This window comes from Kogia breviceps, chromosome 8, assembly GCF_026419965.1.
Source record: "Kogia breviceps isolate mKogBre1 chromosome 8, mKogBre1 haplotype 1, whole genome shotgun sequence".
Lineage (NCBI taxonomy): Eukaryota > Metazoa > Chordata > Mammalia > Artiodactyla > Physeteridae > Kogia > Kogia breviceps.
The window spans coordinates 97,062,178-97,086,620 of NC_081317.1; the positions used below are offsets into that span (position 1 = coordinate 97,062,178).

General features: G+C 39.0%; 1 protein-coding gene across 2 annotated transcripts in view; it reads left to right on the plus strand.

Annotated features, from left to right (window-relative positions):
- The window catches only part of LOC131761268 (contactin-associated protein-like 3), a 226,374-nt gene that overhangs the window by 172,518 nt on the left and 29,413 nt on the right, over nucleotides 1–24,443 (plus strand). For both annotated transcript variants that reach the window (XM_059071797.2, XM_067039809.1), the window contains 3 exons: nucleotides 10,580–10,777; nucleotides 14,373–14,529; nucleotides 20,462–20,589. In XM_059071797.2, the coding sequence (XP_058927780.2) occupies nucleotides 10,580–10,777; nucleotides 14,373–14,529; nucleotides 20,462–20,589 (483 nt within the window). The remainder of the gene's footprint in view (nucleotides 1–10,579; nucleotides 10,778–14,372; nucleotides 14,530–20,461; nucleotides 20,590–24,443) is intronic.

Here is a 24,443-nt window from a genome sequence, read left to right on the forward strand (position 1 = left end):
TGCTTATTAATCTGAAACAAAAGAGGATAAACTTTATTTCTTAGTTCATGTCAATAAATGCCAAAGACTTAGGAGAATATTCACTTTTCAAATTTATGAAAACATCCATTTGTATTCTTTTAAATCTCTAATCACATGATTTTATCTAGGAGATAATAAATGTTTCTAAAGTATATGCTTCAGGTAATAATATTATTCTTGTGCAACTGTATAAATAATATTTTATTTTCCTTAGAAACCTAATTATATGTTAAAGGGCTTGTTTATGACATATTGTTTATGATGCCTTTAATTCTTTGAAACTTTTTAATTTAACATCTCCGCCTACAGTATAGGACCACAAAGGACCAAAGCATCCACTCTAATGAATGACAACTGCCCTGATGGAATTGATACAAATTCTTTATACCTCTTCTGTACCAGTATCTATGTGTGTCTGTACCCATAACTTTTCATCCATGCTCGCATAACATTTTACCAATAAAAAGAGGACAAACCTCCAAGAAAACTTTCTGTTACTCTAGCAGTGTAGACCTAACATGTACTTCAACAACCACAGAATTTGACTGCAAATTCTGAGCTAATGATCAGAAAAAAATCAACTACAGATGGTTCTAAGGCAACTATAACTTAGTTATAATTTTGTTCTTCTGTTATTATGGCTACATGTCACCCTGACAAGGTTGCAATTCTCACAAGGAGGAAATTATTTATGGGTAAATTTATGATGATGCTTTGTGAGTAGCTTACCATCCTGGTGTGGTTTTCTGCCTACTACCATTTCATACATGAAACAAAATCTGAGCATTTTGGCAGTGGTTAATCGTATGATTAGATCTAAATTCAGTCAAATATATCTTCCAGCCCCCAAACTACCCCCAAAGTTGGTACAGAAAATGCAAAAACTTGCAGAGTATTGCACCGGGTGTGGGTATGGCTCTTTTGGGCTTTGGGGTAAACATTTATCATAAATACTGACCAAAATATTGCAGTGTGATGACAGAGCTAAATACACTGGCTTATCTTTACTGAAAAATGTGTGATCAGTGAAATATGTGAGGAAACAGCCCAGGGGATCATTCTAGATATGCTGCACTCCAGTGGTTTATAACAGGCCTTCAAGTGATTTCAATTCCTGCTTTGATTTTCTTTCATTACCATGGCTCAAGCGAATGCCAAGAACAAAGAAAGCTAAATAAAGTTGCTAGCATCCCAATAAAACATTTCCTTTTATCAATTAAGTTCTTAATTATCACAGAAGTCTAGGGCATGTTAAAGATTTTCATACATATTATCTTGGGTTAATTCTAAGAGCAGAGTTCCATACACACTGAAAAATTCCAAGATTCTAGAAACGTGGAAATAATCCCAGCTGGCACGTTCCAAAATGAGTGAAGTTTCAATGACTGAAGCTATTTTGTTAATAGTTAACTATTGGCAGGCTGAGGTCAAGTTTATAAGGAAAGGTATTTTCTGCTAAGAGGAATAACCGAGAGCTGAAGACCTGATCTTCTGCAGTTTATGGTTGTAATAAAAGAAAAGTATTTTAGTCATGCTAGTGAAACACGCGGTCTAGGCTTCCCCACGAAGTTTTAGTTGTGCATATTTATAAAGCCCCTTTGGAACGTGTAACTATCTCAGAGGTGTTTTGTTGTAATGCTAATTTGATACCATAGCTGATGTATTTTGATTCCCTGCAATTGCTGTTACCTTTTCAGAGTGAACCTTGGCCCCTACCACCAGAGAGAAGAGTAGTTCTCATCAAAATCCAAAGAGACAGTAAAAACAGATGCCCAGCTTTTGATTTCAGGTAACTTAGAATAATACCTGATGGTATACAAGCAGGTTTTTCTTACATTAGAGATGAGAAAAAAAAACTCTAAATAAGGGAGGGAAAAGGCAAAATCTCCTGATTAACCCTCCTGGTCGGTGTATACACACGATGGCCTTGAAAACTGTCTGCTGAGGATGTGAATCATTTCCTTCCCCGGGTGAGCTGAAGAAACGTCCAAGTAAAGGCACAAAACTGAAGAGTTGCAAAAAAAGCTTCTGACAACATTGAACACGTGTACTCGGCGCCTGCCCTGAGCCAGGCACGGCTGTGGCCACATTAGGGAGTGAATCTGAACACCTACGTCCCCTGGTGGGGAGTGCTCTCTGGGGTGGAGAGCCAGATCATTGGCAGAAGCGAATCAAATGCTTGGCCTGTTGCAAGGTAGCAGGTGTTGTGAAGAAGAACAAAGCACGAAACAGGGTCACAGACTGTAGAAGGATGGGTTACAGTTTTACATAGAGGGATCAAGAAAGGACTCGGTTGGAAAGTGACATCTGTGCCAACCACATCAAAGAAGCAACGCTGAGAAAACCTGAGGTGGAGCCTTCAAGGGGAGGGAGGAGGGAAGTGCTGAAGGCCTGCAGCCATGGAGAGCTGGCATGTTGGACAGACTCAGGTGGAAGGACGAGAAGGTGGCCTTTCCTCAAGTCACGTGGCTGGAAAGGGGCTGGTCCAGGATTCACACCAGCTGTGCAGTTTGGGCCTTTAACCATCATGGGGCACCAAGAGGAAGCAAGGAGACTAGTTAGGACGTTGCTCTAGTAATTGAGCCAAGATGGTGGTGGTGGGTGGCAGGCCGGGAGCAGAGGAGGAGGAGGAGAGAAATGTTGAGTTAGAACCGGTGGACTAACCGATGGAGAGAGAGAGAGGCATCAAGCAGGGCTCCTGTATTTGGATCCAAGCCCTGGAAAGAAGGTGCAGGTATTATTCACAGAGATGGAGAATTCTTGGGAAAGACCATGTTTGTAAGGGAAGACCAGGATTCCAGTTGTGAATATGTGAAGTTTGGGTTGCCTACTGGTCATTTAGTTAGATAGTGGAGATCTGTTGGTTATAAAACAAGTGTAATGTATCTTCTTAAAACATACTGGGTGGTTATAACATCCTTGGCAATACAACCTTTTAAAAATATAATTTGGAGTGTTACTTTACAAATTAATTTAACCTGACCAGAGGGCTCCTGTTTGCTTTACTGTCACTAGTGAACACTATCCAGCAGGATAGAGCTTCTCCAGGTCCCTACGTGTTTGTTCCCCAAGGGGAAGCTCTGCTTTCCACAGCCAGATTCTGCAGGGCAGCATCCCAGGAGAGGCTGTGTTATTATTAAGCTTCTCTAGAGATGCTTATGTGCACATGGGTTTACAAAGCACTGTCGTTTAGCTGAGGATCTTTGGCTTTAGCAGGCACAGGCTACTCTATCGTCCAAAAAATTAAAATGGAAAAGAACAAAGGGCATCACAGAATGGAGAAATAAAACCAATGCAGATGTAAAATTTCGGTGCTGCTACTCATTTCACGGTCCAAGCAATTATCCTGTTGTTCCTATTTATATAGGTTGCTGTGGGTGAGGTTTCATGATCCATCACTGAATCCCTGTGGCTCTGATGTGTCCACAAATGCAACAGGAATGGTTCACATATATTAAGATAAAGTATGAGACATTCCTTCTCTAAATTAAATATCTTCTCAACTCTGTAACGTAATCTTGGAAAGTTTTAAGAGCTGTAACGTGTGTATGTGTGTGTATGTGTCTGTGTAGGGATTCATGAAAATTATTGCTAATAATTTAATGATTTATATTGATGTGTAAATGTCTATTATAAACATACTTAATAACTATATATCTTCATATTACATTGCAAATGAACAAACATTACATAGAGATTATTGTATCACAATGCCTTTTGGGTAATTAAATGTTTTTAGAGAAGTTTATAGTTGCCTAGCTCTCATGTAAAACTCCTGAAATTAGTATATTCTTGTTCTATGTGAAAAGATCAATGTCGTAAGGGTTCCATAATTATGACTGAGATGGAACATCAAATGGATCATGGGACACACATACATACCCAAGATGGAGAGCAGGAGTTAACTACTTCAGTGAAGATTTCCAAATACTATTAAATACCAAGGATTTTTATTAAACTCAACACCGTAAGGAAAACAGCTGAAGACAGAGAAAAACACAGGCCAGTCCAAAGACCAGTGACTACGTCCAGCAGCTACACAACAAAATATTCAATGAAAATTTTTTTAAATCCAGATTTTTCCTGGGGAAAATCCAAGGAATGAACCAAAGTTACAGCTAAATGGTCCTTACTGCCCAGGGGTCATATGAGGTGCCCCCTGACAAATCTGCTTATTGATAGAGGAAGATCTTAGGGTCCTGATTCTGTTCTTCCAACCTGGAAATATGTCCACTATGAAAAATTTGCCTTCTCCATGATGCTGCAATGCCTGTGGACAATTAAACACCCTCTAATTATTAAAAAACAAGTACTAACACTTGGAATAAGATATAAAAACAGAATTCTAAACCAATGGTTAAAATTATATCCTTGGAGTAAAGATGCAGATGTAGAGCATGGACTTGAGGACACAGGGAAGGGGAAGGGGAAGCTGGGACGAAGAGAGAAAGTGGCATGGACATATATACGCTACCAAATGTAAAGTAGATAGCTAGTGGGAAGCGGCTGCATAGCACAGGGAGATCAGCTCGGTGCCTTGTGACCACCTAGAGGGGTGGGATAGGGAGGGTGGGAGGGAGACACAAGAGGGAAGAGATATGGGGACATATGTATATGTATAACTGATTCACTTTGTTATAAAGCAGAAACTAACACACCATTGTAAAGCAATTATACTCCAATAAAGATGTTAAATAAATAAATAAACAAATAGACTTAAACTTGCCTAAAAAAAATCGGATTTCAGAATGAAAAAAAAAATTATATCCTTGGTAATAGCCTTTAAAAATGTAGTACTAGGACACACTCTGCATGTTATTTTTTAGTACCTTTAGTACAGAGACAACCAAAACAAGACAAAATAGTAAGCTATTTTGAAAGGACTGCTTGTGCAATTTGTTGACAGACCTATTCCCTTTCTAAACAGAAGAAACAAAACATAACTTCTTTGATGACAAGATGGGGAAGGCCAATGGCTCTACTCACTGAGAGAGATAGAACTGTTTGTGCCCACCCTAAACCCAGGGTAGTTGTTTGCTATTTTCATAGTTGTGAGGTTCAGAAACTGCTTCTCAGACCTTGCATTGTGAGAATGATTGTCACAGAAAGAAGATAGGTTGCAGTCAGAGCAGCGATTCAACTTCCAGTCCATAAAAATCACCTGGAGGTTTGATGAACAAGCTGAGGACTGGGTCTATGGCATCCCTGCCCATTGCACCTGCAGATCTTGATTTATTGACTCAACAAGTTAATAATCCAGAATTTTTTACTCATTATTATTGCTGAGTCACTTGCCTTTATGCAAACCAAGCAATTGTGTTTCTTTTCTTTTTTTAAATTGAGGCACAGTTGATTTACAATGTTGTGTTAGTTTCAGGTGTACAGCAAAGTGATTTAGTAATACATACATATATATCTATTTTTTCAGATGTTTTTTCCCTTATAGGTATTACAAAATATTGAGTATAGTTCCCTGTGCTATATAGTAGGTCCTTATTGGTTATCTATTTTATATATAGTAGAGCGTAAATGTTGAATCTTAAAAAAATGATACAAATGAACTTATGTACAAAACAGAAATAGACCCATGGACATAGGAAACAAACTTATGGTTAGTAAAGGGGAAGAGGGGGGGATAAATCAGGAGTTTGGGGTTAAAATATACACAGTTGTATTTCTTCAACATCCTTTTCCCTGTGTCAAAAATTGTGTCAGGCCAACAGCACTGTGGTTTAGCAAAGGGCAGTCAGCCCAACTGCTCTACACATAATTCATGTCATTTTCTTTAAAGCCCTCTATAGAATGGGTATTGATTCATACACCATGAACCTGCATCTCTTTTATCCTGGCTTTTGCCTAGACAGAACCCTTCCTGCCCCCACTGGGGGTACATTTTCTGGCCAGCCTCCTGCAGCTTGTAAAGGTAGTTCCTAAAACAGGCAGCCTAGTGTGGTTGGCAATGCAGAATTTCTAGAGCAGGTCCTGTCACTGTGCCCAAAGGGAAAAAAGACAAATGCTTCAGGAAAGTTTATTTTCTTGCTTTTCTGTCAGCCACACAGTCTGCCCTGGCCTTACGGGTGGACAAAGTGAATGGTCTTGATGAACAATAAACATATAGATGTTCAGAGAGCAGTTAGGCCAGCAGCATGCTTGGTTCATTGCCTTAGCATTCAAAGGTGGCTAGACAATAGCATTAAGTCTTTAGATGCTGCCTGGTCCACTTTCCCCATTTACTAAATATGGAATTGGAGGCTCAGAGGATTTTTTTGACTTTTCCAAGACCATAGATTGTAACCCATATCTCTTATTGACCATGACCCTGTACCCTGTCCATATCTAATTCTATAATTGCATATATAATGTACTCTCTGAGGAAATTACTTTGCTCTTGTGCTGTGTGGTAGGCTGATAAATAAGGGAAAGCACTAATAATATCTCCCAGTAACTGAGCTCTTGGGAGATTTCAGGCATGGGGCCAAGCACACATACATGTTGCCTCAAGACAATATATGTTGTGTTGAGTAAGTGTCAGTTCATGTTAAATAGCAGGTGCCTACCCTTATGAATGAGCAGACACACAAAATTGTATTCAGTGTGACCTAGTAAGTGAAAAGATCACCCTCTGAAATCCGAGGGAAGAAGGCTGTGAATTAGCTGCACTCCCTTGAGGGTATCCAGTTGTATCTTATAGCATTTTCTTGTGTTCAGAATATTAAAATAAATCATGAAAAACCTCAAGGCCCCAGATCTGTGGCAGCCCTTATGAGGGTCTTCATACAAATATTGATCAAGAGGGACCCACAGGTGTGGGACTGGGATGAGTGCCACCTCTGGGCCCCTGCCAGGGCCTGGAGACTGTCAGCTTAGAGCTGTCATCTCTCTCCTTCAATAAAACACACACACCAGTCATCCTTGGCTTTGACAAACAGATGACATGGCAGGCCCCAGGGCCTCTGAGATATAGGGCAGGGCCAAGTGAGAGTTGACTGTTGTCTTCCTCAGGGCACCCACTGGACATTCAGAGCAGCATTGAATGGCCATTACCAGCACTATGGGCACAAAAATGCCCAGGATCTAGTTCTGTTTTCTTCTGGAGTTTTTTCATTGGAAATATAGCAGAGGGCTCAGATGGTTAAGGCACTCTGGGAAGGTTACAGACCTCAGCACTCTTTGAGAACTTGACCTACTAAGAAAGCTCAACGACTCACGTTGGGTTGCTTAGAAATGTGTGGCAAAGTTACATAGTTTTGTGAAGTTGGGCACGTGAGTTTTTCTAGACTTCCATTTCCCTTATCTGTGTGGCCAGAGGGTTGGGCTGGATAAAAGGTTATAACAGTGTTTCTCTCTGGATAGTAACACAGGGGGAGAAATTCTGAGAAGGCTGTTGTGGGTCTCTATTGTAGTATTCAGATTATTTTTGTGGATCCAGGAATGGCTGCTAGTGTTTACATCAGTCTGTCCTTATTTATCATCCTGAGTGCATCTTCTTGACCAGCTTTATCTGGAGATAGATGTGACAAGTTAAATCATTTGGCATATTGCCTTCCCAGTCTTCTCAGAATGTGTACCCTCTTCCCATCAGAAGAAACAGAGGCAGCTGACTTCATTTCCAAAGAGGTGGTGTTTGGACACAAATTGGACTTTATTTCAGGCATCTGTGGGAGAAAGGATTTTTGCCTTTACTTTCCTCGAGGTCAACTTCCAGATCATGAGCGATGCTCCCACAAAATATAAAGGCATCATATTTTTCGTGAAGTCTTTTTTCTCAGGGAGATTGAAATAAGCATAGCAGATATGCTTTCAATGTGTGTTTACCTGAATCTGTAGGATAAAGATCTGGTTCTTTTTCCATCCAACCACTTGTTTCGCTATGAAAGACTCCTTGTATAGTTCAGAGGTGTATTATAAAGTGTAGGAAGTGTTGCCAATTGCAAAGTGGATCTAAGTTGGCAAAACAGAAAGAGGAGAATGTCATATGATATGATAAGTCAATGTCATTTATTTATATCCTGCTTGCCGAACCAAACCAGCAAGTGAACTTGACTGCAGTTCATTTGTCCAAACAACCGGTCAACCAGTTGCCACCAATGGTCACCCTGCCCCTGTGCAGAGGAAAGGCTCCAGTGAGTTGGATGAACATGTTCTCATAGGGTCTAATTCAACAATAGTTCAAAATTCCTGTTTAAATTTGACCACTATTAAAATTAATTACCTCAGATCAAAAATTATGCTTCAGACTACCGTGAATAACAGCTAAGTATTTTTCCATCATGCTGGTCACTTAAATTCCTTAGTCTGTCTCCTCGTGCTTGAAGGCTAAGATTATGTGTCATGTCAAAGGTTCCTTTCTATTCATAGTTTTGAAATAATATGTTGTGGAATATTAGGGAAACATAATGTGTCTTTGTTGGGGTCTTTGAAATAATATTTCTAGAAAGGGCAACCATTTAAAGTATTTTTTCAGAAGGGCAGTTTTGAGGTTCTTTTCAACCTTTCCCTTCTCTCCACTTCAAAAGATTTCTATTATTACACCTTAACCATGCAAGACCATAAATTTATCATACTGACCACTAACCTGTATGAACTATTCAGGCACATCATTTTTCTTTGTGCCCTAAGCCATGAAAATAAATGACACAGTGGCATGGGAACTGATGAACTCCTAAGCCTAACACAGTCTTCTGCATGGCTCCCTGTACCCTCATTTCATTTGATGGAAGAAACCCTGAGGGTGAATGGAAGTAGGTAATTACCAAAAATAATGCCAGATGCATTTAAGTAATTTTCCAGGAAAATGTTGAAATATAAAATGTCTAGTGAAAACATGATTAAGGGGGAAACACAATCTATGGATTTCGAGTTGCCATAGGAACACTCACAGCCCCCATTAGTGAGCAGAGAGGCAGGTGATCCGTTAAGTCTTTTTTCCTAATTGAATATAAAACTGAATTAGTCATGCTGACTCACAGTTTGTTCCTGTTCTGGCTAGTTTTTGTATATTTTGTGATGTTCTTTTCCATAGGCTTTGAATCGGAGGTTTCTCCGTGGCCCTTAGGGTTCCTTTCCCTGGATCTCTGGATGTATTTGATGTGTTAAGGGTTTGCAAACACCAGCATGGCTGTAGGTTTTTCCCAGACCCAAACTCTCAGGGCAGGAAAGGAGCCAGGGACCTGGGCAGGAAAGGAGCAGGGGACTCCTCACTGAGTTCCACACAGCATTGTTTTGATTTTTGAACCTTGCTCATGTATTAGCTATTAAAAAATAATAAAAAATAAACTCCACAAGGCTGTTTCCTGCCCCAGTAATATGGAAAGTTTGTGTGGATACTGATCATTTTATCAAATACATATTACAGAGGAAGTTATATGACATGACATTATAAATATAGTTGAATTAAGGCAGCTTGAACTCAGCCTTTTAACCACTGAGCCATGGGCCTTTTATACTGTGGGAGGTTCTATACATTCATGGTGGGAGGTTATTTGGGGGAAGATAAAAGAAGTCAAGGTGTTTTTCTTCTGTTATAAATATTGTGAAGTGTGCATTGTTTTTTAAATCTCTTTGAAAAATATAGGTAATCCATGTAACAGAAATATGCCAGAATTTTCCAGCAGACATTCATGTAGCAATGGTTACTGCTAGGAATTATTATATTAGATACCCCAAGGCACTGTGTTTTTTAGTGCTGGCCATTGAACGAGTTGCTGACACACTATTAGTCAATTTTTGTCAAAAATACTTATTTTCCATTATTTTGCATGGTCAAAATAATGGTTTTGTGGGCTGCTTGTGTCTTTTTCACATTTCTTTGATTATCAGAGGAAAAGATGCTCAGTGAGATGAGGAATATGCTTGTTAAAAACATAAGTATATACACGATAATCTTTAGCTTTCCTCTTATAGTAATGGAAAGAAAAGAAATAAAAGCCAAAAAGTTCTGTTTATAACTTTAAGTGTTATAATACAGAATTTAAAAAATGGACACCCTAGGGCTTCCCTGGTGGCGCAGTGGTTGGAAGTCCGCCTGCCGATGCAGGGGACGCGGGTTCGTGCCCCGGTCCGGGAAGATCCCACGTTTTAAAAAAAAAAAAAAAAAAATGGACACCCTAGGCTTCCCTGGTGGCACAGTGGTTGAGAGTCCACCTGCTGATGCAGGGGACACGGGTTTGTGCCCGGTCCAGGAAGATCCCACATGCCGCGGAGCGGCTGGACCCGTGAGCCATGGCCACTGAGCCTGTGCGTCCAGAGCCTGTGCTCCGCAATGGAAGGGGACACAGCAGTGAGAGGCCCACGTACCGCAAAAAAAAAAAAAAAAAAAGGACCCCCTGACAATGTTGATTATAGTAATGGTAATGCAAATTTCAAAAAAGAGAATCCCTACTTGTTAACATTTTAAGAATTCCACTCGCTGATTCCAATGTCAAAGAGATCTGATTTGTTACAAAAATAAAAACCTTAACTCAGATAAAAGATGCTTCTGATTTCCATATTTATGTTTAATGATTCCATTCTCATCACATTCTCCTTTCTCCCTCCCAACCCCTCTCCTGCCCACCAGACACTGCATGGACCTCAGTGCAGCACAATGGCTCCCACTTGGTTAGTGTCAAAAGCTCGAATGGAGAAAGCCCCCATCCTGTGTTTTTCAAGTACACAGCCAGCATGGACCAGCTCCAGGCCATAATTGACTATGTGGACCACTGCCAACAGAAGCTGACTTTCCACTGCAAGAAGTCAAGGCTTTCAACTCCCCATGGTGAGTAATCAGAGTAATCAGACATTGTGGGCTGTAGTCCCCACAGGTCACAATGGCCTGCCAGAGATGCATGAAAATCTGTGCCCGTAGTGCCCGGATCACATCTGAAGTGACAGGGATACTCTTCTTTGGAGCAAAGCCAGGAATGATCTGAAGTTTCTCCATAGACTCAGCTGGGCAACCGAGCAGTAAAAGCCTCCTAAGGAGGCCCCTAGAATGCTCAGTGCTCATCTGCCATGAAGGGCAGGGACATCTTAATTCTGTTTTATCTTGGGAAGGATTGCTAACAACAGCATGGCTTAGTTATCTGGAGGTGATTATTCCATGAGATTCTTTTTCATAGACAATGCAATTAGTGTCTTGGCTAATTGTTAATTAGGGAACAATGTTGGTATCATTGGCTCTTTCACACAACATAAGTGCTAATAGTCTATTTCTCATATCTTTTCTTCTTCTGAAAATTCTTATTTTTAGTTTTATATTTTCTTCCTTTGAAAAATCCCATTCTGTTGGAATGTGCAACCTCACTGCCTTCATGAAACTGCTTGGTTTTCTGGAGGCTGGCCTGCCCCTTCTCTGATTAGGCATCTGGGGAGTGCAATGAGCAGAGAGCAGCAGGCAGGTTCTCTGAGCTCAAGCTCTTAGGACTTCGACAAGTCCCTGTCACTCAGCAGCTATGGGACTCAGGAAATCATTTTATCTTTTTTGAGTCTTCAGAGCTAAGACACTAATCTTGCCAGAACTTAATTGCACCACATCTATAAATGGCATGAAGTAAAGGCTACTTATTTGCATCTCTCCAGTTTATTGAATTTATAGTTAGTGCTAGTGGGTTTAGTACTTACTGTTAGTGGATTGATGCCAAATAGATCACCAAGCTAAAATTGTATGTTCCCAGACGAATGAGAAAGCTGCCTCCAGAAGAGTAAATTATTGTTATGGGTTGTCTAACCAGGGAAAAGAAGGCAAAGACAGAGTCGTGTTGGAACCAACCACTAACAAAGTCATAAAACAAAACCACCCAGTGAGTCATGGAGCACACTCATACAAACTAGCAGATGGTCTATTCCAGAACCTGGACACGACCCAGATCAGCATAGGATTCTCGCCTGGAGGACCAGTGTCTGTCTATTGATTTGCATGTGGTTGCTCAATTGTTAGCCCTTCGATATGTTAATAAATATAGAAAACAGTAACAGCAGCAACAAAAACAAATATTTAAACAAGTATTTAATTGGGGCTAGGGGGGAAAGATGGAAAGAGAAAAGACTTATAAACTTAATAAACACCTGCTAAGAAAACAAAATAAGGGACTTCATTAACCATACATGCTCAAGTTATTTGCATTTCTTATATGCTGCTACTGGAGGATTGTTAGTACAAACTTAATTTAAACAAATTCACTACAGACCTATATATTTCCAGAAGTGCTTAATTAAGGTTGAGTTGAGGCAGGCAAATAGTGTAGCCCAATACACCTTAAAATTGTTGCACTAATTTGCTCGGTATTATCAATAGACACAAATGGGTGTGCAGAGCTTTGATGCTACTCTTGTGTGGAAGGAGTGAAAACAACAAAGCCTGGCTCCCTTATTAGAAGGTTGCAATGTGAAAACAGTACAAGGGGACTGCAATGTGGGGAACAAGTAGCTTAGGAATTTTATAGGGTAGATTGGGGAATGTCAGTCATAATTTAGTTTTCTCTCAAGAATTTTCCACTGTCCAAATTCTCAGAAGTTATATCAGGAGACTGAGGTGGTGCTAATCTTGAGAGGAGATGTAGCAAGTCTGGGGCCTCAGTGCAGCAGCTCTTGTGTAGGTTTTGTTTTTCAAGAGGGCCAGGGAGAAGCAGAGGGCCTAGGATCTTGCTAGGGTTCTGAAACATTTTTCCTTCAGCATCTTTAAGGTCTCTGTGTTACATATAGTTTCAGGGGGTATGATTACAGGTGGCTAAAGAGGAAGTTGTATGACAGTAAGTGTTGACTCTAGGAAACCATTTGGTTACCATACTATGAATGCTTAAGGTCATTGAGGATTGTAGCTGTGGCTGGAGAGAAGGACAGTGAACTATGGACAAAAATAATTGAGGAAGTAGAGCTGTGCACCCTGGTCATTGATATCTCTCCTATTCCTTTTCATTTCAGCCTCTAATTCTTCTTCATATTATTTCTAATTATTTCTTATGCAAATTCTCTAAGTTACTCAAAGGAATCCTGAATGGAGCCACATGCATTTTGTACCTTTAAAAACACTTAATGGTTTTCACTTTAGGGAGAAAAATGTAAACACACAGTAAAACATTGGCATATAATTGTTTCTTTGCTCTTCAAATCGATGAAAGAGGATGTTGAATAATTACATTTTTAAGATGGAATTTTGAAAAATATCTATTAAGTACCTATTAAATAATACACTAAAAAGATCTTCCCCCCCTCAAAGATGTTTTCAACACATTAAAAAAAAAGATGGTTGATATTGATTTCTTGGCACACATATCTCCCACCGGGCCTGCAGTGTGTGGTTATGAATGCAGCCCATGTGTTTACCAGCTGAGAGGTTGTCAGCAGAAGCAGAAGTCTCATTGAACAGGGAGCCGTAATGAGAAGTGGCGATTGTAAGTGAGGGAGAAAGTTATTTCAGATTCTTAGTGGGGGCCTGATGGGGACAGTTTAAGAGTTTGAAAGAGCACATGAAAATGGACAGGCGTCTTTGCAGAATTGATGTCACTTCCGTTTCCCCTCCTGCCCTGATTCTCTGTTTACTAGGGACTGTTTCCCCTCCACCCTCCCGTGTGCGCCATCTTTTCTGATCATCCTCCCCCAGGTGTGCTGTAATCCCACACTGGGACCTCAGCAGCATCTTTAGCATAAATGAGCAGTCCTGCAGATCTGAGGCAGCCTCTGGCCCTGTCACTTAATTATATGTTGCACTGAGGAGGGGAATGTGCTAAAGAACTGGGTGTAGTTGTCTCGGACTTGCTCAAGCCGAAGACACTCAGGCATGAAGAAGGCTTATCAGTCCCATTTCTTTAGTTTCCAAATACAGAGCAACCCGTTCAGTATAAGAAGAAGCACGTCTCCAAGAAACTTTTAGGACATGCTAGGAAGTACATGTCTTAAACACATGCCAGTGTTTTTAGCTAATAAATAAAGTGAAAGAAATCCATATTTCTCATAATAACATTAAACATTTTAATGGCATTTTAGGATCTCAAACAGATTTTAGATTCAGTGTGTAAATTACTGTGGTTTTTATTTTGATGACAATTCTTTCTTGAATGTTATTTCCAAAGAACTTATGTAAGTGGAGTCCTCAAGAGAAGTTTGTAAATATCGTGCCTGAATGAGTTAGGGACTACATGCTCATTTTCTGATAAAAGAAAAAAATTTGGTGACAACGTAAGTTTTGACATTAAAATATATGTTTTTAAACAGTTGGGAGTCCTCTTAAAAATGATCCTATTGCACAGTTAAAATATGTTCACTTCTAAAATGGACTCTCTATGTTTTAAATAGAGGGAAGTAAAAGAACTATATTGGGGAGGCAGGTAGTGGGGGGCAAAGTAGGTGTCACCTTTCTCATACTTGTCTTTCAGATGGAACCCCAGTGAGCTGGTGGGTTGGAAGAACCAATGAAACACACACTTACTGGGGAGGTTCTCTGCCTGATGCTCAAAAATGTACTTGTGGATTAGAGGGGAACTGCATTGATTCTCAATATTACTGCAACTGTGATGCTGACCGGAATGAATGGTGATTTCCATATAATTTCCCTGTGCAAACTGTAATTTTTTTTAATTGCTTAAACGATGTACCTTAGGCAGACATTGGACACAACAGTATAATAAAGAGAAAAAATTAAAGTATTCCCTAGCAAGTTAAAAGTATAAGCTTTGATGTGTATATCATTAATCTGAAGCCTAAAATATTAGGTAGCTATTTTTGTTTACTTGTGAGTAACTAATCATGTCCATTTTATTTTTCTAGTAAGACAAAATAGGAATTAATGATTCCCATTCACTGAAAGTGAAATATCTGACTTCTTAAAGTTAAGTTAATCCAGTTAATAAGATGACCACTCGTTGGTTGACCCAGGGCTGTTTGCTGACCTTCCTAATTCCCAGTTTCATTTTCTTAAATGGCCACACAGGGGAAAACAGACAAGACCTTGAGTCCATGAAAGGGGATATACAGAATACAAAACTCTCCATGCAACTGGAGGTCTCAGAAGGCTGCAAACCCAAAGAAAAGGTAGACAAGGACAAATCTTCCAGTAGGCACTCTGGGTAGAAAAAAATAGCTCCCTGAAAACACAGGTCTACAGACTTGCCCTCATACAGATTTGGAGCCCAGATTTATATAACTTGGATGGTCCTCAAATTAAGTTAACATATCCACAGGTTGGCAGCACCACTGGCTCATCAAAGGATTACATGAGATTCTCACTGGAGGCCTGCCCTCCCCCTTCACACAGACCTCACAGGATTCCCACAGATAAAATGCTACCAAACATGAGTTCACAATCCAGGGTTATACAACACCAGAGGACAGATGTGGGAGGCAGAAGAAACCACAAAGTGTAGGTGAGATGCCTAAAAGTCTCAGATCATGGATACATTCAAAACGTAAGATAAAATAAATATGTGAGCTGCTTGAAAAGTCAAAACTGGAGTTGAAACATGAGAAAGTGATCAGATCCTATTAACAAAGATGATTGTGATTTGCAAAAGAATATTAGCCAATGATAATATTTATCCAATTTAAGATTTGTTGGATCAGATATTAGACACAAGTGATCAGAAAATTGGTGAAATGGAAAATATGTGTAAATAAATGACACAGAACAGATAGAACACAGAGAAGCAAAATGGGATTGAGAAAAGCAGTGACATGGAGGAGTCATGTAGAGAAGATTGAAAATGTGTCTGATTAAAGTTTCAGAAGAGAAGATTTGAGATAATTAAGAAGAGGAAATATTCAAATAGCAGAAAAATGTCCAGATTTGAGAAAACATTAGAATACCAAGCAGGATAAATAAAAGTAGATCCATATCTAGACACACCATGGTGAAATCAAAGAACACCAAAGAGAATGTTAAAAGGAGCAGAGATGAAAGCAAGACTCTTAAAGGAGAGACAGCCAGCCAGCAGACCCCCCATGAACAGCCCAGGATCCAGCTCACAGAGGGCGGGGCACACCCCTCACAGGGCAGAAGTGAAATAACTGTCAAACTCCCAGTGTTTACCCAGCTGATATTTTAAAAAGTGGAATAAAATTAAAATCCAGACAAACAGACACTGAAGAAATTTACCACTAGCAGACTCCACAAGAGGAATTTTTAAGAATGGTTTTCAGAATGAAAGAAAGTGATTTTATAAGGAAGGTCTCAGAGGCAGGAGGAAATATTGAGGAAAAAAAATTGTAAACTCAGAGGTTAAAAACTAAAAGAAAATACTAGACACTGATAACACGTAACTATATGTATGAATTTGAAACACGAGAAAACAGTCAGATCCTATTACAGAGATGATTGTGGTTTACAAAAGAACTAAAAGAATGTTTAGAAATAAAAATATTATTGAAATTTAAAACTTGTTTTGTAAATATTTATTAGAATTAAATTGCTGAAAGTTTATGTGTTAAAATTTGTGTAACCTCTAAATAATAGAAACAAAGCATGTAATATTCAAATCACTAGAGGGAAGAAAGAAAAAATGGGATTTTAAAAACTTAGTTAATACAAAGAAGATAGAAAGTGAGACTTTAAAAAAAGAGAAAGCAACAAGTACAAGATAAAAACTGTGTGAGTAATCATGCACAATAAATGTGACAAAAATAACCATTTAAATCCAGATGTCATATTGAATTAAAAACAAATATATCTTGTTTGTAAACCTAGGCATATTGAAAGCAAAATGCAAAAAAAAAAAAACAATTACCAGGCAAATATACGAAAAAGTGAGTAAAATTTTAAGGTTTAATGTGGACAAAGATCACTATTACTGTAAGATATTGCTTAATTTCACTATAAAAAAACAGTGCTAATAAAGTTGTATGTTTCTAATAAAAATGACTCAGAATGTATACAGAAAAAAAATTGATAAAACTGAAAGAAGAAATTTACAAATCAGCCATGATAAGAAGTTTAAATGTACATCTGTTTTTTGTTTTTTTTTTTTTTGCGGTACGCGGGCCTCTCACTGCCGCGGCCTCTCCCGTTGCGGAGCACAGGCTCCGGACGCGCAGGCTCAGCGGCCATGGCCCACAGGCCCAGCCGCTGCGCGGCACGTGGGATCCTCCCGGACCGGGGCACGAACCCGTATCCCCTGCATCGGCAGGCGGACTCCCAACCACTGCGCCACCAGGGAAGGGAAGCCCCTGTACATCTGTTTTTAATTGGTAATCAAATGAACAAAAATTAGTAAGATAGAATATTTTCAAATGAAATTAACAACTTGATTTGTTGGGAACATAAAATTGTAGAATACATAATCTTCTCAAGCACATGCAGTGTGCATTTTTGCAAACTGATTTTCTCAATATTCCATAAAGCAAAACTCAAAAAACTTTACAGTAGTTATTATCCTATGGACAGTTTCTCTGATTACAATGCAATTAGGTGAGAAATGAAAAATAGAAAGATAAAAAAATATACATGAGGCAATTCAAAACCACAATTGGAAAGACTGGAAACAAGGAAGTAAAGATACATTACTCATAGAAAATATCGTTGTCAACAAAAAACCTAAGAGAATATACAGAAATATTATTGAAATTAATGAGAGTTTGGTAAGGCTACTTACTGACCCTTAGAATAACTGGATTCTTATCAAAAATGTGTTACTATAATAAAATATAAAAACCACTAGCAAAAGGAACAAAAGGGTGTATAGTACCTTGGAATAAAGATAACAAAAATATGCAAGACTTCTATAAAAAAGATAACATAAAACTTTATTATGAAAATACAAGAAGACCTAAATAAATGGAGACATCACACCACTGCCATGAATAGGAAAACTAAGCATCTGTCCTCCAAATAATTTTCTTGATTCCATTTAATTCCAAACAAATGCTAAACATTTGTTTATTTTTGGAGCTAGTGACAAATTAGTTCTAAAATTTATTTGGAAAAGAATGGTACATGAATAGCTAAGACGATTCTGAAAATGGAAACAATGTGGGGAGACCAGCCCTACCAGACATGAATAAGTCTTATGATGCTGCAGTAGTTAATACAGTGTGAGTTTGCCTAAGGGATGAGCCAGTAGAACAGCTAACCCCCCAAAAAAGCCTGGGAGCTTTCAAAATGTGTAATTCTGGGTGATGAAAATTATGTTGTCGCCAGTCCCTCTTTCTCCCCAGCAATTATAAAACTTAAAGTTGACCCAGTATTTCTCCCCTGCAGCTTTCCCAACAACTCAAAGTAGTCAAAGCTCCAATATACCTCAAAAAAGTCTACTGAAAACAACAAACAAAAAAAAACCCAGAAGAATTTCTAGAGCATTAGAAACTAAAACCAAAAAAAGGTGGATTTGGAAGTTCTCTTACTGAATGTTTAAAACTGTTTGTGAGAAATTTTCATACCTAGATATTCATGCAATCTTTACAAATTTTGGAAAAAATTGAGAAGCGAGAAGAGAACAGATATAACTAAAAATTAGGCAGTTTTGAATGAGTCTGGTGAACATGGCTTATAATATCTTGCATAAAGCATGGACAGTGGGAATGACCTGTACTAATAAAGAATTTTTAAATAAGAAGAGTTTAAAATTTTCTCAGATTCAGGAAGGTACTTTGCAAACAACAAAAGGACAAAAAGACTTTATGATGCTATCTGCTTTAATGTGCACTACATGCATTATGATTTTTTTAAAAGTTTTTTTCAGGGCTGAGAATGCACTGTCAATGTTAAAAACAGAATTAAAATGTAGCTTTTTGCTATATAGAAAGTGTAGCTTTTAAAAGGTTCCTTAAAATTCAAAGATCCTCAATGAAGAACTTAGGCACTTACATTTTTCCTCTAAGATGTTCTACCAAAATAGCAATCACGGGAATTAAAATGCTGTTTGTAACGTTTACTGATATTTAATAGCAGGAATTGATTTGGTGTGCTCTCCCTGTGTTTATAACAAAATAAGTTTCCAGACTGACCCCCTCCCCCGTAATCCAGTGGCACCTTCTAGCTTGTGAATACCGTTCCCAACAAAGTCAGGTGTTATGTGCTTGGGATGAAGCCTGTGTACTTCTAACAGCAGGAGTCACAGGGGCTTCACCAGATAAAGCCATGTTGTTTAATTCAGTCTGATTTTTTGACACAATCTGATTTTTTAAAATTGTTTCTTAAATTTTAGGGTTTTATTTCACATTTTTCATATCTTACCATAGGCACTGCCAGTCACTTTGTTCAAATTTTTAAACAAAATAAAAATCTTAATAATTTTACATTTTCTAACTTAAAAGAATATTTTGATGCCTAGCAGAATTGGAATGATTAACTATTAAGTTAGGAAGATTTTTTTGCAGGAAAGCTGTCAGGTTGAACCATGTGAAACAGCTGATTTTTTGACCTGCAAAAGTGGCCGTTTGAAATGTTTCAACTTGTATATACAGGAGTGAGTGGTGGGTTTGTAATTATTTGGTATTAAAACTTACTAGGTTCTACACAGAACAATAGACAAACTAGTATTTGTTCATAAATCAGAAGTACGTATGTAATTGAAGTATACAATGAAAAATATGAACAGCTTACAAGGTACAGAAAAACCTTCCTACTTTGTCCAGAGAGGACGGTGGTGGTACAGCCAACTTACCAGCCAGGTCCTCTGGCTCCTGTTCCAGTCCTATTGTATTAAACTATAGATGTTAATATGTCCCCAAATAGTCGCTTACATGATGATATTATTAGTATTGTTATTGTCATTATTTATAACATCCACTGGGGGGCATTGATGGTGGGTTTTATGTTCACATCCCCAACACACAGGGCCTGGCAAATAGAAGATGCATAATAAGTGTTTGTCGAATGAATGGATGGTGGCAATCTTTGGCAAAGCACTTTCCCATGCATTAGCCCATTTATTAATTTTAAGAATATATTGTATCATACCTTCATCATGGTTTTGAATCAGTATTTTGTTTTGATTTTGTTTTTAAATTTATGGCTTCAACAAATAAGGAAATGCCTCATAACCACAGTAGGAATTTCTGAAACTTTAGTAAAAAAAAAAAAAGTCCAAGTATTGAAAACCTAAGTCTTGTCAGTCAGGTGGTTTTGTTTTTTGGTTTCTGTCTGTTTTTTTTGTTTGTTTGTTTTTTTTTAATGAAGGAAGATTGCTCTTGCTTCTGTAAATTCTGCATTTAAGTATTACACAGTGGCTGAATTGGAAAGAGCAATGAGCTGCTAATTGCACTGAAATGTAAGCTCATGCCTATATCCATGACCATAATTTTGGACCTTCCTGCTTTCTTCTCTATGGTCACATAGATGAACAAAGGTCTCTGGTCCTCCAAAGACCTCATTCAATATATTAGTATGTTTGTAAGTGTTCAGATGAGATGTTTGATTTCCCTACTGTTATATATTTACACATTTAGCTTAATACCCCTTGAACTGCAATCAAAGACTATTACTCTTCTGTACATTATTCAGAATAATGTTAAGGTGGTTGTATTTGTTTTCTAGGACCAGCACCACTGTAGTCCTTTCCCATAAGAAGCACTTGCCGGTCACTCAGGTTGTGATGAGAGACACAGGGCAACCACATTCTGAAGTGGCTTATACACTGGGGCCTCTGCTCTGCTCGGGGGACAGTAAGTAGTGGCAAGAGGAACTGTCTTCATCCCTGCTAATACATTTCAATCTTTTAAGAAAAATCGAACTGCCTGGGTTCATAAAAACACTGTCTATACTGATAATCTGTACTTCATTAGGAATGTATTAACTTTATAAAATAAGTGTATATTGTTAATGTAATTGAGAAAAAACATATTACCTCTGGATTATGTAGAGGTATCTTTTATATGGCATTTACATGAGACTGTGCTGCAAAGATTCATGGAATCATCTGAAATATCATATCATTTGTTCAGCAAACATCTAATATATACCTACTAAGTATAAGGCACTTTGCTGAATGCTGAGATGCCTGAAATTGGTAAGATAATGAGAAAATGAGAGGACAGAATCCATCAAGTGTATCTAGTCATTAATGCCTTCTGGCAATTCTGAATTTTTACACAGGAAGCCTCGATGCTCCTAACTCCACTTACCCCTCCAACTGCATCTTGTGTATCCTTCATGCCCCCAAAATAACTGAAATAATATATATGAGTTCTAGCTTTAATTTTCATCCTCTCTTGAATATCAGGCCTTCTCCATCTCGTCCATTGCTCCCCAGAAACTGCTTTTTCCAGGTCACCAATGAGAACTCAACATTTCTAAATCCAATTCTTATTCTCTGATATTTTCTGAGTTGACCTGTCAGCAACTTTGGATTCCTCCCATGATTCAAACTTCTTTGATTCACTTTCTTTACGTGGTGGCCAGCATACCACAAAATTTTCCTACCCTCCTCTCCGCAACCTTCCTTCACCTCACCAGCGGGATAACGTTGGGGTTCCCCAGGGCTCTATCCTCTGCCCTCTCTCCTCTCTGCTCTTCATTGGTGATCTTCTACCATCATCTCATGGCTTTAAATACGGCATGGGCATCAATGACCTCCATGCCTATACCTATACCCAGTCTTTCTGAACTCCCAACTCTTGCATCCAGCTGGCTATTGTGTACTTTTTAATAGCAATTGGCATCTCAAACCCAACTTGTCAAAAAAATGAGAAAAGAAAAAGAAAGCATTTCCACACCAACCTTCCTCAAATCAATGCATAGCAACTCCATTCTTCCTGTTGCTTCTTAGACTGAAAACATTACAGTCATTCATAACTTCTCTTTTCTATCATAACCCACATCTAATTCATCAGCAAATCTTATTGGTTCTAACTGCAAAAGTGGATCCAGAATTTATCTCCATTACCACCTGTACCTGGATTGTTGCTGTGGCCCCATAACTGGCCTACCTGCTACTGTCTCTGCCCACTTAGCTGATACTCCACACAAGAGCCAGAGGGAATAAAATCAGGTCACGTCAGTCCTCTGCCCCAAACTCTGTTGGCACTCATCTCAGAGGAGAGGCCAAAGTACAATGTCCAGCAAGGCCACAGTAGCCATGTTGCCCTCTGAGCCAGACAGTAAGTACCACAGTGGGGCCTGTGGAAGCACAACCCTCCCTGGGGCCCCATAGGAGGTGTTGCCCTGTGAGGGAACCCTGGCATTTCTGAACCTTGCTATTGGAAAAAAAAGGACGGTCCTATTTCAGATAATAAAAATACTGAGATGCAGGGGCATCCCTGGTGGCACAGTGGTTGAGAGTCCACCTGCCAATGCAGGGGACACGGGTTCATGCCCCGGTCTGGGAAGATCCCACATGCCGCGGAGCGGCTGGGCCCGTGAGCCATGGCGGCTGAGCCTGCGCGTCCAGAGCCTGTGCTCTGCAACGGGAGAGGCCACAACAGTGAGAAGCCTGCGTACCGCAAAAAAAAAAAAAAAAAAAAAAAACTGAGATGCAGATAGTCAAAATGTAGAAAGCCTAGGAACGTGCCTTGACTCGATGATAGTATAGTTATTTTTCTCACTCATAACATAAATATGCAAACCACAGTTCTCTTTCTGGATAAGGTGAAGCAAGTACAACCCACCCCATCTCTCTCACTGAACTCACCCATAAAACCTGGACAGAATGCATGAAGCAGATGTCTCAGGACTCTGGAAAGCAAATAGCAGCAGGGAAGAGAAAGCAAAATTCACCATTTATTTTTTCTCTCAGCTGCTGGGTCCCAGATGGAGAGAGTCCCAGGAGAAGTCCTCTAGTCCTGGTTGGAGGAGGGGACAGGGAACTCCTAACTGTGAGAGAGCACAGAAGTCTCAATTCTCCCCTTCTCTCTGTTTTCTGAGGTTCCAGTTCCCAGGCAGCCGCATGGCAATAGTGGTAGAAGCTGCCTCAGAAACACACAAGAGCCAGAACTCCGAGGAAAGGCATCTTCTGCTCTGGACAGGATAACCCTGACTCTATGACAGTGGCAGATTCATGTTACTTTTGTTTTCTTTCTCTGTTCACCCATCACTAGGCAATGGACGTATGTACAGGTGCAGGAGTGAATAGGAAAGCACAATAAAGCAGGCTGAATAGAGCCCTAGTTTTCTGGTTGTATGATTGAAAAGGGAGCTGCAAGGAACTGGAAAGTATCTGGAAGAGCACAGAGAGGGAAGAGTTCAAGAGAGTGATGCCACAAGTTGTCTATGAAGTCCTGGGTTCACCTCAGAGCTACACGTGCCTGGATCTGCTCCTAATTATAGACCAAAGTTGAGAACTGAGGCGGCTATCATCCAGGAATCAAACTGGCCACTGAGTGGTGCAAAAGTGAGGCAGAGCTGAATAGTACTGCAAAAGCTTTGAAAACCGGACAGCCATAGGAGCCATGGACCACACATGGAGGGCAGGTTGGAATGTGTGGCCAGATCCTAACCAGGACAGCTACCTGCAAAATAAGAAAAATATCAACATGCACTTTGAATTTAAGCAAAGCCCAGAGTTTGTTAACATAGATCTAGGAAATAATCGAAAATTACTTGGCATACAAAGAACCAGAAAAATCGAAGTTTGCATAAGCAAAGGTAATCAACAGATACCAATGACACAGAGGTTAGAATTATCTGATAAAGACACTAAAACAGCTATTACACAAAACCTCTAACAAGTAATAATAAATGCTTTTGAAACAAATAGAAAAAGAGAAAGTTTCAGCAAAGAAATAGGATATATAGAGGAGAGCTAAATGGAAACTTTAGAAATAAAAGAAGTACGGTGATGGAAATGAAAGATGCACTGGATGGGTTAAATAGCAGATTTGAGATTAAAATAGTCAATGATACTGAGGATAGGTAAATAGAAAGTATCCAATCTGAACGAGAGAAAGAAAAAAGGTTGAAAAAAAAATGAACAGGGCCTCAGGGACCTGTGGGTTAATAATAAAAGATATAACATTCATGTAATTGAATTTCCAGAAGAAGAGACGAAAGAGTGCTGGTGCTGAAAAAATATTTGAAAAACTAATAGCTGAAAACTTTTTAAGTTTGGCAAAAGAGAGACTTGAGAAGTTGAATGAACCTGAAACAGTTTAAACTCAAAGAAATTCACATCTGGACATATCATAAACAAACTGCTGTGAAAACTAAAGACAATGAGAAATTTTTTGAAATCAGCTAGATAGAATAATGATGCATCGCCTATAGCGAAACACCAATTCAAATGACAGTAAGTTTCTCATCAGAAATATAGAGGTCAGAAGGAAGTGGCAAAACATTTCTCAAGTGCTGAAAGTAAAGAATTGTCAGTCCAGAATTCTATGTTAAGCAAAAATATACTTCAGGAATGAAGGTAAAATTTTTAAAAATTTCAAATGAAAGAAAACTGAAAGCATTCATCGCCTGAAGGCATCCTTTAAAAGAATTTCTAAAAGAAGTTTTTTTTTTTTTTATTTTTAAAGTTATTTTTATTTTTGGCTCTGTTGGGTCTTCATTTCTGTGGGAGGGCTTTCTCTAGTTGTGGCAA